Source organism: Bactrocera latifrons, unplaced genomic scaffold, assembly GCF_001853355.1.
Source record: "Bactrocera latifrons isolate USDA-ARS-PBARC rearing strain unplaced genomic scaffold, ASM185335v1 scaffold_412, whole genome shotgun sequence".
Taxonomy (NCBI): domain Eukaryota; kingdom Metazoa; phylum Arthropoda; class Insecta; order Diptera; family Tephritidae; genus Bactrocera; species Bactrocera latifrons.
In genome coordinates, this window is record NW_017537060.1 from 219615 (window position 1) to 235121 (window position 15507).

Here is a 15507-nt window from a genome sequence, read left to right on the forward strand (position 1 = left end):
ACATATTATTCATATATGTATGTATATGGAAAAGTGTTCACATATAGAATTTTAATTTGAAAAATGTTCTTTATAGTTTTTTTTTTTAGTTAATAAAGAAAAAAGAAACACTCGAAAGTACAAACAAAGAAAACACTGTGAAACGGTCAAAAATTCTTCACTTTTGGTTTTTAAGGTGTGGCAAAGCTGGGTTTCCTTGTAAATATAAAAACTCTACTCTTTTCAGCCATAAATTTGATAACTGATTTTTAAATTGCTAAATTTAGCTGAAAAATTATAAAACTAATGTGAAGTGTGAGCTTATTTCAATGCTTAGAGTGTACATTTAAATATACATATAAAAAAACGAGAAAAAATTTAGTGAAACATAGAGAAATAACGTGTTCTTAGTGCAAAATTTTTGAATTTTTAAACGTGACTATTTTAAAAAATATTAGTTATTTTTATATTATTCCTCCTCTGGAGAAGCTCCCCTATCCGTACATACCCCATTTCTACGGATATTCGGTTTTTTTACCCCTCCGCCAAAGTAATCGGAATCGTGCCACTTTGGGGTTCATATAACCCTCTGGTTACCTCCTATTTTTTAATCAGGAGGACTCTCCTACGGTAACTTCAGATCGCGGCGCCAAAGAAATCGACATTGTGCCCTTTATGTAAATATAAATGTTATAATGTAACTCTATTATCAATATGTTAAACTCGATATAACTCTTAAAGCTATGGCTTTAAGAAAACGCCTTAACGATTTTGAAAAGATACGTTCGGCGACATGAATATGAATAAAGTGCCACTTTGATTGAAAATGATAGGAAACTCTTTGTTTGGTGAGAGCACCAATACTTCTAAAATGGGTTGCTTCTTAGCTTAGTAATAGAATTCAACAAGTCATATTTACCGATACTTTTTCTGACATAATCAGGCGTTCCTCAAGGTAGCCATCCTGGCCCAATTCTGTTCTTATTATTTATTAATGAAATATCATCTGTTGTAAAGTTTTCAAAAATTTTATTATATGCTGACGATGTAAAACTTTTTAAAACGTATACTTCTTACAGCGAAAGATGTCAGTTGCAAACAGACTTAAACAACCTAGTTTCTTGGTGTGATAGAAATGACATGCCATTGAATCTTAAAGAATGTAAAACGATGTTTTTTCACCAATATCTGTAGACTCTAATTTATACGTAATACAAAACTTTAGGTTGGAGCAAGTATGCATTTTTGTTGATCTAACCCACTTTAAATATTCCCCCTTACACTAATCGTTTAAAACTTATAAATCTCTCGACACTCGCTAGTCATAGGGCTTGGTATAATATTTCTTGTTAAACTCGTGAATGGGTCTGATACCAATTTTAACGTTCCCCCTCGCTTTATCAGGCAGTTTAGACAAAGAACAAATTTTGAGCTAAACGAACCATTCCGCCGCATATGTCATGATTTCAAATCTCATCCCAGCACATTTGATCTAACACACTCACTCTTTACCATTAAAAAAATTATTTTACTAATCTCAACAAGTAACATTTAAAAATTATAAACTTTAATTTTAATTCTTATCTTTGGCTGTTGAAATTTTTGTTTCTGTAGCTGAGCAGCTTAAGATCGCAACGCTTAAAACTCTCTTGCCTTTTATGTATCGGCTATTTCCGCTCGTTCGCGCACTGCGCCTTTCGCGTCGGTTGGGCGGCAGGAGGGTAATGGTTGGGTATTATTATTATTATTAAAATGCGTATTTTCAATAGTTGTTGTTGTTATAACGGTTTCTTTTCCATTTTTTACAGTATTCGTCAGTGATGCCACTCTAAATAAATTGGAGTTGGACAGTATTATATATGTATTTAGAAAACGTGCAGTTTCCACATCACCAGTGAGGATTGAGGTAGACAAAAGGCACTTTACCGAAATTAGTTTTGGGTGCCAGTAAAGGAGTGTAAATAAGTTTTCAAACTACAGAATTTCAACAACGCACTGATTTTAGCAGTTTGTTTTAGTGCTATTATTCCGGCATCCCAGCTTTTTCACCAATAGTTAATTGAGGAGAGTAAACAAGAGAGTGTAACAGTGAAAGCGTCTCTACACAAGTGCGAAAATTTAAGTAACCAGAAATATTTTCGTGTGTCTTCATTTCTTACAGTGTCAAACTAAGTTCAAAGGCCTATAGTTTGCATAAAGAGATTATATCATTATATATTTTGTAATAAATTCTTTTATTCTTAAAATGCCAACCTTTATTTTATAACACATTTCAAATACAGCGTTAGAATGAACATACATACATATGTACTTATGTACATATCGTCACCTGAAATGCAAAATAACGTATCATCAAAAAATTCGAAATTGAGTGTCTTATTAGTTACTCTTCACTACTTAAAATTACAGACATATTATTACATATATTCAACATTTTGAGGTTCTGCGCTCAGATATCGACCAATTTTAACCAATATTTTTTTTCGCACATGTTTATTTCGTGTTATTCAGGCCACTGTAAATTTCCTAAAATGTTGTTACGTTATTTTGCATTTCAGGTGCATATATATATATATTTTCTATCTGATGTATCGAATGTGTACAAGTAAAACAGAGTTCAATAATGTTGCAGCAAATCCCCATAATTATATATTTTTTTCTTTTGTATTTTGAACAAATGTTACACTTTAAGCAAAATTGCGGGGTTATTCAAACTTTTGAAAAAAATTTTACATTTGTTCACCTTTGTTATTTTGAGTCCACTGATAATTTATGAAAATGTATTTTCGAACGGCAGTTACTTATGCGCTGTCTATAAAATCCGATTAGATAAATAATAAGGCTCTAATTAGTTCATTTGAAATTTTTTGCAGATCTTCATATTTTGTTGTTGGGCAAAATGTATTTATTTCTGTGCAAAAAGTTATGGATACATATTGACAAACGAAGTTAAGACTTTAGAAAAGTAATAATCGAAGACGAAAAAATGAGACTTTTAGATATGCAATGGAATGAATATAATTTAAAAAAACACTGTAAGCAATAAAAAGTTCATTTATGTGTTAATATTACATGTAATCACTACATAAAATGTTTGTGTGCACAATTCATTTGTTTCTTTTTGTTCATAACGATTTAGCGAAGATGGTATATTTTTATGTATGCGCATTGCATGTGTCAAGCTTTCATATTCTTCCACTATTTTATCAATATTTCGCTGTAACAGTTTGATTGGCTGATTATAATATAGTTTTGTGATTATATTGTATATAATGCGCATTTTTGATTCATCTTCTTACATCAGAGCATCATATCATATCATTAGTTTCATTAAATCACCGTGCACAACGGAGTCTCTCTTTTTAGTAATCTAAACGCGTTTACTGGTCCTCATCACCAAGTTCGTGTTTAATTTTTGAAAAATCAAAATCTTCACCAGTTCCTCTTTTAAATATATCTAATACATCCAAACAAGTAGTCTCGAAGTGTGTAGTAGCGTCATAAGATTCCGAAATAAAAATCTGTGAATCAATACCATTATCAATTGGCTCCAAATAATCAGAGATCGTAATAAACTTTTGTGCAATGGGTTCCAGCAAATCAAGTCCAGGCTTAATTTCATTCTCTGGTTGGTCAGATTCTACAGTAGTCGACACCATACCAACAAACCAGCCTTTAGCAGCTACCTGATGAGTATAACTAACAAGAGATACATATATGTCCGATTTACGTCCAACTTGCTTTTGTGGAATGATTATCTGAGTGGATAGTGCGTCCTTGGTGTTCGAAACTGGGTGATCCAAAATGCAAATGCAACGAATTACTTTGCCCTTCTTGCGTACCTACACATATGATATATTTTTTTATTAACTCTCTTAAATCTATAAGGTAAAGCTTATAATATGTATAGCAAAAAGTGAGTAAAATTAGTTTTCAAATGCCGTTTTAATTTATTTCCTTTTACGGTTTGCAACTTCACTGAGTTAAATCGAAATTAAAGCAATTACAGCCGTGACCACGCGAAACTTACCACTAAACATTTTTAAGTGTTGTGCATATTTGACAACACTTTTTGCGGTATAGACATTTTTTATTTAGAAATAATATTATTTATGAAAACTATTAAAAATTAAAAACAAAACCCATTTAGCTTTAAACAAAATCGATTGAAAGTTAGTGAGCTCTACAAAATAAACTGCCTGCGATGAAAAAATTATATTTTTTTAATTTCATTTCATTTACACTATGATTGAAATTAATGTTTTATTTATTTTTAAATGAAACACGAAGTTTAGTGGCGGGCTTACTTTAAAAATAATAAAATCGGCCGCTTTTGTATAAACACAGAAAAGCTAGTTGTAAAATTGAAGAAAATACCAAACAAACCAAAAAGACCCAAGAAAATTTAAGAAAGTATAGTGATAAGCTTTGCGTGGCCACGAGTGTAAATTTCAGATCATTCAAGTTTTTTTTGTATTATGAACGTTGCTGTTAACTAAAGTTGTTAAGAAAATTTTAAATGGCATGGAATTTTTTTGTGCGCTACATTAAAAGTCAAATTGACTAAAAAAATACGTTCCTAGAAATAGTAGATGTATCAACTCCTAATATTCGCAATATTTCTTTATTAATTTTATCCAATTAATTCATTTTTTCTGGAAATAAATTGCCGAAAACTGCTTTGAAGAATTATGGTTGGAAACCGTAATTAGGAACTCAATTATGCCCGATTTTTTTTTTTTTCTTAAATGTTTTCACCATATTCTTACCCTATCGGGCACATAGCTGGGGTCACAATAGATTTGCTTGCATTTTGCGACTTCATCTCCAGAGCGCACACCTACCACTTTACCTCCTTCGCCTAATACTATTTCATCAATTGGTTTATCTAACATATAAGTTCCACCATAAATTGCAGATAAACGTGCAAACCCTTGTGGCAATTCACCAAGTCCATACATAGGATACAAATACGGCGATTTTCCATACCGAGCCAAGGAGTCTGAATATAGCTTTATACGGCGAATTGTATTCGCTGCTGGTTCATTTAAATACTCGTCATCACGGAAAAGAGCTAACGCATGGCCAGTGAAATCTTGTGTATTCTTATCCAAGCCAAACTTATCGTAAAGTGCCTGCATATTTGACTTAGATGGATCGAAGTCTTTCCAGGTTTTTGGATCATCTTCCTTAAAGTCTTGCACGTATACTAAGAAATTACGGAAACGACGTTTCTCAAACATGCCTGAAAAAAAAAAAAAATTATAAAATATATTACTACTATAAATTATATACTGCTACTATTTATGATATCCTAAATAATAACATACATTCGATTGCTATTTTGTGATGCTATTATTAAATGTATTGAAGTATAAAACTTTACAAAAATAAAAAATCTTTAGACAGTTAACAATATATCACAAAACCTATAAAATTTTAATTTAAATTAAAAGAAAAATCAAAGCCTCACTTTATATTAATTAATGAAATTTTAAAATTTATTTTGAAGTTTTAATAGAAAAAAATTTATATTGTAATAGTTTGCACGTTCTATCATTGAGCACTTCTATAGAATGCCACGCAATTTTCTTACCAGACAAGGTATCGCCCATAAAATTATCAATTGTTGTACTTTGAAAACGGTACTTTTCTAACATAAACAGAAAAATTTATATCCGATAAAGCGAAAAAGCCTAGAGCATTTAAGAAACGCTTGTACATCTCGACAAGCGATTCACATTACTAACAATGTGTCAAACACATGGCCATTGAGGTTGGCAATATTCTTTTGTCGGCTTTTAATATCATGAAATGATCATTCCCTTAAAAACTTGAAAAGGCTTTATGAAATTCGTAAACAAATCCATTTCTGGATAAATCCATTTCTGGAGAGATATGTATGCATTGGAAGCACATCATCTAAAATATAGTTTATGGGAGGAAGGACAGGATTTTAACAATTTTTGCAGAATAACTATTGCTTTACTAAATTTAAAATATCCGAAATGAAACTGCCTTCGCTATATATGTAAATGAACTATGAAGGAAGCGTCAACTTCGAAATTTTCATAGAAATGAAAACTGCTAAAATGACAGTTCATTGCATGCAATAGTTATAGCAGAAACAGCTAAAAACGTAGAATCGTGGCCCGTGTCAGCTGATACGACCTATCTTATGGGCGCGCAATGTAAGTAAACAGTGAAAAACGCTACTCCCTTCTCTCTTTGCCTTAAGATGCCGTGGGAATCCACGGCATTTTGGTTTTTGCCGTAGAAACGTGTCAGCTGCTTGCGCTCTCACAACGAAGGGTTGCCAATCTCGATATATTGCAGTAATTATAAAAGTTGTCTTCAATATGTATGAAATTTTCTTAAAATAACTCAAAATCAGAGTCGAATGCTATTATTTATAAGTATATAAACTATTTTTAATACTTTTTTGTCAGGTTTGATATTTTATATTATGAAAAATTGTAATTGAAAACTTATATGTGTAGAAAACTATATGTGAGTATTGAGCAACGGCAATATTGTTCAAATAGAAACAAACAAAGATGGCTGATTTCAGCGTTTTTACCACCGGCTCAACTTTTGACACATTTTGCTCACTAAGGAAGGAAAAAGAAGGAAATGAGTAGCGTTTTTTACTGTTTCTGCTATAAGGAAGGAAAAGGAAGGAAGGCACTAGCGTTTTTGGCTGTTTCTGCTATTACGGGACATCTCAGCAGGCAAAAAGTTATTTTATACTAACTTGATTTCTGTACATATTGCCTGTGGAGATTCCAAATTGCTGTACTAATTTGTATGCCCAATATTGAAAGCATAACTCAAAAATCATTGCTCATATTAAGTTTATTATTTTAATTGGTATATAAAATTTATGCTACAATTATTATAGTCCGAAAATAACCCCACCTATGTTATGCGACTATCGTGCCCACTGGATGAGTTGCAGCCGGGAGGTTAAATTCGGCTGTATTCTAACGGAGCCTCCCCAACACCGGGCCGAATCGGGGAGTAACTGTGGCCTTACCGCGTCTAGTTCCCCATACAAATTGATAGACCCGACAGCTCACCCCGTTGAGCCAAGGGTCGTAAGAACAAGATGAATAAAAACAACAACACAAACTCGGAAAAACTAGACAATAGGCGACAACTTCGGAAAACGGACTCGGACAACGAAAAGGACATCGGTGCAGCGGCAGGCAAAGGGGGTCAGGGAGCTAGACGGAAATTTAGCTTCCTCGACGCTCTCTCGCCAGAAGAACGGGCGCTGTTTGAGGAGCACGCCACGCCACGTGCAGCTGCAACAGCAACAAGCGCCACCAAGACCCCCGCCGGGGTCGTACTCGGGTGAGTCTCATCGGGCAGGGCCTGATGGTGGTCGTAGGAGAAAAAAGAGAAGGCGCGGAAGAGGTGGGCAACGCCCCCTCCCAGAAGCTGGTCAACCCGGCGCATGCAATGATCCACGCAGGAAAGGGATGAGCGGCTCCACTATGAAGTGGATGGGATGACCCCGGAGGTGGTAGAGGCTCTGGCCAGGAAAAGATGCAACGCATCCGCGGCAACGGAAGTTAAAAACGTGTCGGCTCGCGCGCAAGGTACTGGAGGCAGCAACTGCGGCCCGATCAGTACCACCCAGGCTTGAGGGGCACAAACCCAAAGGCACCCGGAGAGCAACGATCTGGACCGGCTCCCCATCGGGTGGAGGAGGGGCGGCGTAGGTATGCGGACGCTGTAAAAGGCATTCGCATGGCTGTACTGCCTCTCAGCTACCCGGTGGAGTCGTTCAGAGGGGAGGGGAGGACTATGCGGCGTCCTTCCTGGGAGTGGAGTTTAGAGGAGGAATGCTGCGGGTAGACTGCGTGGATGAGGCGTCTGCCGACGGTCTGAAGGAGTACGCTCCAAAGCTCGGAAGCTGGAAGGGCCCTGTCTTTTGCGCGAAGAGGGCGGAAGATTTGCCAATCATGCACAGCATGACAACGTTCCTCCCTCGGTGCGGGGACAAGCCCTATGAGTTCGCCTTGGGGCTGGTGAATGGTGGTGGTGGTGACGCGTCCTGGCGCGTCGTGAGCAGCAAAATGGAGGAGATYGGARGTATGAAAGGATGGAGACTCAACCTGTACATCGACGATGAGTCGTACAGGTACGTCCGGGCAGCGAGCTTCCGCCTGTACTACARGTTCAGCACGGTGGTCATACGGCCCAACAGGCCTGCAGCCACCGGGAGAAAGGAAGCAGCAACGCCTGCAACTCTCCAGAACAAAGATTCAGACAAACCGACAGTGCCTGGAGCAGGCCCGGAGGTACTAGGTATGCAGGTGGATGATGTGTCGGAGCAGCCATGCGGAAGCAGGACTGAGAAGGCATTGCAATCGGCGACTACCGGCATCCCCAAAATCACGCGGCTGCAGCCTCAGCCGTTATAATCAGCAGGTTCACTGTGGAGAAACTGGGCATACTGCGGATCCAAGAGCCTTGGGTCCACAGAGGAGAGGTAAAAGGCCTCAAAACGGAGGCAAACATGGTAATCTGGGACCTCTCTAGCGAAAGAGCTAGAACTTGTATAGTGGTCAGGCACAACATTGATTTCTTTTGCATTTCAAGGTTTCTGACTTAGCGCTTGGTGGCGGTGCAGGCCAGGGACTCTGAGGGCAAGGACTTCGTCCTGGCCTCAGCATACTTCCCAGGGGAGGCACCTACAGCGCCCCGGACCTCCGCAAGAAAGTACGCAGCCAGTTCAACAGAGCGAAACGTACGGGGGTCTGGGCAGAATACCGAAGCTATCTCACCTTATATAATAAGGAGATTAGGTCTGCAAAGCAGGCCAGCTTCAGGAGAATCTGCGAGAATGTCGTCTCTACGCCAGAAGCGGCTCGGCTGCACAAAGCTCTAGCTAGGGGCACAAAGGGAGCAGAAATAGCAATTAAGCGTGACGATGGGATATTTACGACCAGTGCGGAGGACAGGGCCATGAAGCTTTTGAGGGCGCACTTCCCGGAGACAGCTTTTGCTGCCCCACCTAGTTCGGCTACTGAGAGAGAGCCTCGCATTGGCGTATATCCCTGAGGTATGGAGGACAGTGAAGGTGATCTTCATACCTAAGGTAGGAAGGAAAGACTACTCGTTGGCGAAATCATTCAGACCGATAAGTCTAACGTCCTTCCTACTTCAATCCATGGAGAAGATCGTGGATCAAGAAATAAGGATGAAGGCGCTAAAGAGTTCACCGCTRCATGCGGCTCAACATGCCTACAGAGCGGGCAGATCTACCAGCACTGCTCTGTACCAGCTGACGTCTGAAATAGAGAGTTCACTGGAGCATGGGGAGGTGATGCTCTGCGCGTTCCTAGACATCGAAGGTGCCTTTGGTAACACGTCCCACAAGAGTGTAGCAAGGGCACTGGAGAAAAGGAATGTGGCGGCACCAGTGCATAGATGGATAGAAGTCGTACTGCGCTCAAGGGTTGCTGAGACCACAGTAAGTGATAACAGTATTCGTCTCGGCACAACAAGAGGCTGTTCACAGGGGGATGTGTTATCACCCCTGCTATGAAGTCTAGTTGTGGACGAACTGCTAACACTGCTAACAGACAATGGAATCCAATGCCAAGGGTATGCGGACGACATTGTGATTTTGGCAAGAGGGAGATTTGAAGACACTCTTTGTGACTTGATCCAAAGAGGTCTCAACCTAGCGAAGGGGTGGTGCAGAGAGGTAAATATTAACCCCTCCAAGACGTCTGTAATCCCATTTACAAGACGCAGGACCCTACCCGGCCTTAGGAATCTCCTACTGGGAGGTAGTGAAATAGGGATAACCAACAGTGTTAAGTACTTCGGTTTAACGTTGGACTCCACGCTGAGGTGGAAGCAGCACGTAAACCTAACATTGGTCAAGGCGACAAAGGCCTTAATGGTGTGTAATCGACTGGCAGGAAGGTCCTGGGGTTTAACGCCAAGAATAGTTAGATGGTTGTACACCATGATAGTAAGACCGATAATCACATATGGGGCGGAGCCTGGGCCTCAGTAGCGTCGCAAACATCAGTTAGGACACAACTACTGAAGCTGCAGAGGCTGGCCTGTGTTTGCATGACGGGCGCAATGCGAACCTGTCCAACGGCGGCACTGGAGGTTGTTCTTGAACTTACTCCACTTCATCTGGTCATGGGTCTGGTGGCCAAACACACTCTTCTGCAAATAACGGCAGAGGGGTGTGGAAAAGGCAAAATAGTCTCATCCCAGAGGATGGAGAAGATAAGTGGCAAGTTACCACTGGTCCTCCTCCCGAGGGATAGTACTACTAAAAAGGTGAAGGAAGAGGTTTTACCCTCGGCAGCAAAGGGGATTGGAACGACTCCAACCTCGAGCGGATGTCGAGGAACAGTACTATGATGTGGTACACAGATGGCTCTAAAATGTCGGAGGGAATCGGCGCAGGGATTGTGGATTAGGCTCCCAGTGCCCAAGCCGGTGCATAGAAATAAACCTCCATCGCAACTATCGCAATGAGCGTATAGCCATTCTTAGCGATAGTCAAGCGGAGCCAAAGGCGATCTCCTGTTACGAGATCAAGTCGCTTCTAGTGCAGGGAGAGGTTGAATAGCCTTGCGGAAACCAGGTACACCTGATATGGGTGCCTGGTCACAAAGTATAGCCGGCAATGAACTGGCGGACGAGCTCCGCAGCCTCCACCAGGATAGTAGGACCCGAACCCTTTACAGGAGTGGGTCCCCACACCATCAAGGAGCTGCTCCGTAAAAAGGAGAGAGCACTCAGGGAAGAGCACTGGCGACAAACTCATGGTGTGAGACACGCCAAGCTGCTAATGGGAGGTTACAACCTGAGAAGGTTCAAAATAGTAATAAACCTCCCCAGGAGCAAACTCAGGCTGTTAGTCGCATGGTATACTGGCCACTGTAAGCTGAATAGGCATCTACACAGCATGGGCCTATCAACTTGCGCCAACTGCCGTTTCTGAGACAGGGTGCCTGAAACTCCGGAGCATCTGTTGATCGACTGCAGTCTGTAGTCGCAGAGCCAAGGCCCTTGGAGTTCTATTTCCGGATAGGGATAGCATTGCCTCGCTAGCGCCAAGCAGTCTACTGGACTTCATTAATGGGCTGGGGCTAAGCGAGTCAATGTGAGTAAGGAGAGGGCACAATAGACCAAAGGTCGCAGTGTATTCCTCATCATCATTCAGTCATTCATAGTCCGAAAATATGAAATCTTTTTTTTTTTTAAGAAGTACATTTATAAAAAAAAGTATATTTTTTTATTTTCCACATACATTTTGTCCATTCATATAAAAATTTAAACAGTTTACTAAAACATTGCTGATGTCAGGGTGTGCTAATTAAAATGCCCGCTTGAATTAAAAGCTTTTATGAAATAGAGGCATACTTTTTGAAACCCAACCCAAAATTTGCACCGATGCGTGTTTTATAACAGCAAAATAACCTATTAATGTGCAAAAAAAATTCTGAAAAATCTTCAAACTATACTATTGGAAAAAAAAATAATCGCGTAAGCGGTGACTACGCCAATCAAGAAGATACTCTTGGAAAGTGTGCTAATTAGTACGTAGTATTTGAAGGTACTGTTGGAAAGAGGAAGTCCTTCTGATTAAAAAATATATATGTAGCTTTATAGGTACCGCAAACGCATAATTCCCAAAATTAGAACATTTCAAGAAGCTATTTCACCCCATTAAACACACTTTACTCACATTTTTCACTTCAAATTAATTAAATTAAACTATAAACTTATAAATAAATCCACATTTTTCACATTTAGCAGGTGTTTACCTAAAAAATCTTTATTTTAAAAATTACATTTTACACTCGTAGTGAATATCATTTGTGTGCTAACAAATTACGACGAAGTGGAGCGCTGCCATGCGATGATAGGACAATTCGCTGCAATTCCTCTTTTTCTCAAAAATTCTTCTATCCATGCATATGGATATTTCTTTTTTAAACTTAATAAACAAATAAGTAATATTATATAATATTATATATATTGTCACCTAAAATACAAAACGTATTATCAAAAATAAATGGAAATCGCTGACAGATATAATAACCAAAATTTAACCATTTTATAACGAAAACTCAAATTTTGTTTCAATATGAGTGCATGATAACCAAAAAATATAACTACTTTATAACGAAAACTCTACATATTATTTTTATTTTTAACGCAGAAAGGAGTACTACGCGAAAGAACTTCAGTCACCCGATATGATATTAATTTTTATAATATTATATTATAGAGTTTTAGTTATTTGTGTTTATTACATATAAATCACATTTTGTACATATACATATGTAAGTAGATGGAAAAAGTGTTCACAACTCAATTATAACTTGGAAAATGTTGGAAAGTATTTTTTATTATAGTTTATACAGAACAAAGAATCACGGGAAAAAACAAACAAAGAAAAAACGTTAAAAATCCTACATATTTGCTGTTTAAGATGTGGCAACGCTCGTTTTCCTCATAATTATAAACAATCTAACCTTTTCAACGATGAGTGTGCTAAGTGATTTTTAAATTAATAAATTTAGGTAAAATATACCAAATTAAAATGAAATAGTGAACTTATTTCAATGTTTAGAGTGTACCTTTAAATTTACAGAGTGAAAAATTTAGTGAAACATAGAGAAATACCATGTTTTATTAGTGCAAATTTTTGATCGTGAAGACAACAGTGTACAGTATATATACATATATTATGTAAAATAAAACTAAAATATATAAAAAATAATTGGTAGACACTTGCAATCTACTCTGAAAAAGGGAGAGTAATTTTGATCTACAAAAACAGGAAAAATCCAATTAAAAATGACATCACAATTCCGCTTTCGACTTTAAACTTCAAAAATTCTGAAAATTCGAACGTTTCAACAAGATATTTCGCTACATTTAACATGCTTTCACTTCAAATTCATTTCATTAAACTGTAAACATTTAAAAAAATTCACAATTTACACTTTTTAAACTTTTTCTAAGTACGAAATTTATATTTTAAAAATTACTTTTTACACTCGTGGTGAGAATCATTTATGTGCTAACAAGGCACGATTCCAATTACTTTGGCGGAGGGGTAAAAAAATTTTTTCTCGTTTTTGTAACCCTAACCCCCCTTCCGACCCCTTATTGGAAAGAGGAAGGATCGAACTTTTTAATATAAAAAAATGCTTCACCGGGATTTCGTCCACTGTATTTTAGCTTTTCATTTCCTTTTCCTGGCCGGTCCAACACCGGCGCGTAGCCATCACAGTATTTTAGCATTGAACACCTTTTCCTCCACAGTATTTTAGCATTTCATTCCTTTCTGCATTGGCGGCCTTCGGCCGCGCTTAAAAAAAATAACCCCGGCCGATCCAACACCGGCTACGCCATCCACAGTTATTTTAGCATTGAACACCTTTTCGTGTTCACTTCATACATTTATTGCTAAGTGGGTTTACTCTATTCCCTTTTGTTCGTGCTTTCTCGGTAATCAAAAGTAATTAAACACATTACTAGTGGTTTTTATAATTCATAAGTAATATATGTGMGTGAAAATGTATCCATAATTGGTTTGGTACAATGCACAACAGATGAAAATACACTAGCATATAATTAGAAATTTGCAAAACAAAAAAAAAATAGCATTTTTTAAAGTGAATTTGTGGAAATACTTGCGAACCGATTTTTATAAAATATGTTTTAAAATAAAGTTCGATAATTTAAGCATACATGCGCGTTTAAAATTTTTGATTTGGTTCTCTCGTTTAGGTACGGTGAGCCAAAATTAACCGGCGCGATACTAAACCCAACCCGAAGGGCAAAGCCGACTATCAAAACTGTAACTTTACTCTCTATACCTTGCATATAAATTTTGAAATAGGACTTTCAACTTATCATTTGTATTTCTTGGTTATATTTATATATCTTCTTTTGCTGAAATATTTGGTTTGCAGACTTTGTCCTTGTCTAACCGATCCTACTATTACTCTACGCCCCTTACTCCCAACAAAAGCGAAATCGTTTTAGAAATGGTGGACGACGATACGTGTCACGATTTACCAACGAGAAGAGGTAACGATTACAAAAAAATATATATAGTATACGATGACCGAAACAAAAAAATTACTGGTTATCTTTTACGATTTTAATTTAAGATATTATATATATATTCTTACTCACCCATTAAATCAGAAGCTAAAGCTTCTTTCTGGTCAACTGGGACTTTGGCAATTTTTCCTCCTTTGTATACATAACTTCCTTCAATGGATTTGAACTCAAGATAGCGAGTCACGCCCGTATGGATAAGTAATTTTACCAACTGACCATTAGCCATAAGGAACTTAGGTATAAGATCAACATTCCAATCACGTCCTCGCCCATATTTTTCAACAGAAGCTTCCACATTAAACCGTTGGAATAATTCCTCTAATGGTGTAATTGATGCAGACTCGCCGCCATAATACTTATTCCGGTCGATATGCAAAACTTTTTTGCCCGACACAGAGAGCATTCCACTTAGAATACACTCCTTTAGACCGGTACCTAGCACAATTGCGTCGTATTCTTCATTCATGTTAAAAATATAATACTTTTATAGTCAAAATATTATTATTTCAAATAAATATATTTTTTCTTTATAAATGACGAAGGAAAAACCGAACTCCACTCTTCGTCACCAACACGGTCGAATATTCAATAAAATTTCTACTCGTCAACGAAAGTTTGCAAATTTAATACAAGCAAAAAAGAGATGCCGCTATATACAGAAAATAAATTGACTTTCCCTGTATTTCTTGGCTCAGAGTTTACTTCTTTTCGACAAGCCTTATTAAAAAGTATATGATGTATGCACACCTAAAAATTGTAATGTTCATCAATAAGGCGATTCCTTGCTGTAGCAAGATCGCTCGATGACACCAAATGCAAAATGCACGAATTGCAGTATATTCTACTTGGAGCAACGGCACAACAACAAACACACGCAGAAAAATTATTTGCAAAGGCTGTAAAATATGTCAGACCAAAACCCATGTTTATTTTCGTGCAATGACACGAAAGAATATAATTGCAACCCTGTTTTGTTGACATTTTACATAAAGAGATATTACGCCTTAAATTCGTTAAGGAAGGTCAGTTTTAAATAGATTTTATAATTTCTGTTTAAATTATAAAGATTTGTTACAATTTTTTGTTATTGCTATTGCCATTGCCAAATCTGTATGTGGGCATTTGTTATCTTGACATAATCATTTGCGCAAAGGCTTCAGGTAGGTAGGTTCGAGCTGATGTAGCGTATGCTTTGAGCTCTTGAAATTGCGAAATGCCATCGGGTAGGGAGCTAATGTAACTCCTATGAGGAAAATAAAAAAAGGATTACAATCCTTTTTTTTTTACAAATGCAATTCTGGGAAAAATAAGGTAATAACAAAGGAGAAAGATCCTTTTTCCACAAACGTATTATTTCATCACATCGCGAAATTCCGTCGGGTAGGTACTTAATTAATA

The 15507-nt window shown here is 37.6% G+C and overlaps 1 protein-coding gene across 1 annotated transcript; it reads right to left on the bottom strand.

The window, feature by feature from the left end:
- Positions 1–2194: 2194 nt before the first annotated feature.
- LOC108972657 (rab GDP dissociation inhibitor alpha) lies at positions 2195–14749 on the bottom strand. Its single transcript, XM_018939342.1, has 3 exons — positions 14182–14749; positions 4749–5224; positions 2195–3821 (listed from the first exon to the last, which is right to left on the bottom strand). Exons 1-3 carry the CDS (start codon positions 14573–14575, stop codon positions 3360–3362), a joined length of 1332 nt encoding a protein of 443 aa, XP_018794887.1. The 5' UTR covers positions 14576–14749; the 3' UTR covers positions 2195–3359.
- Positions 14750–15507: the final 758 nt, after the last annotated feature.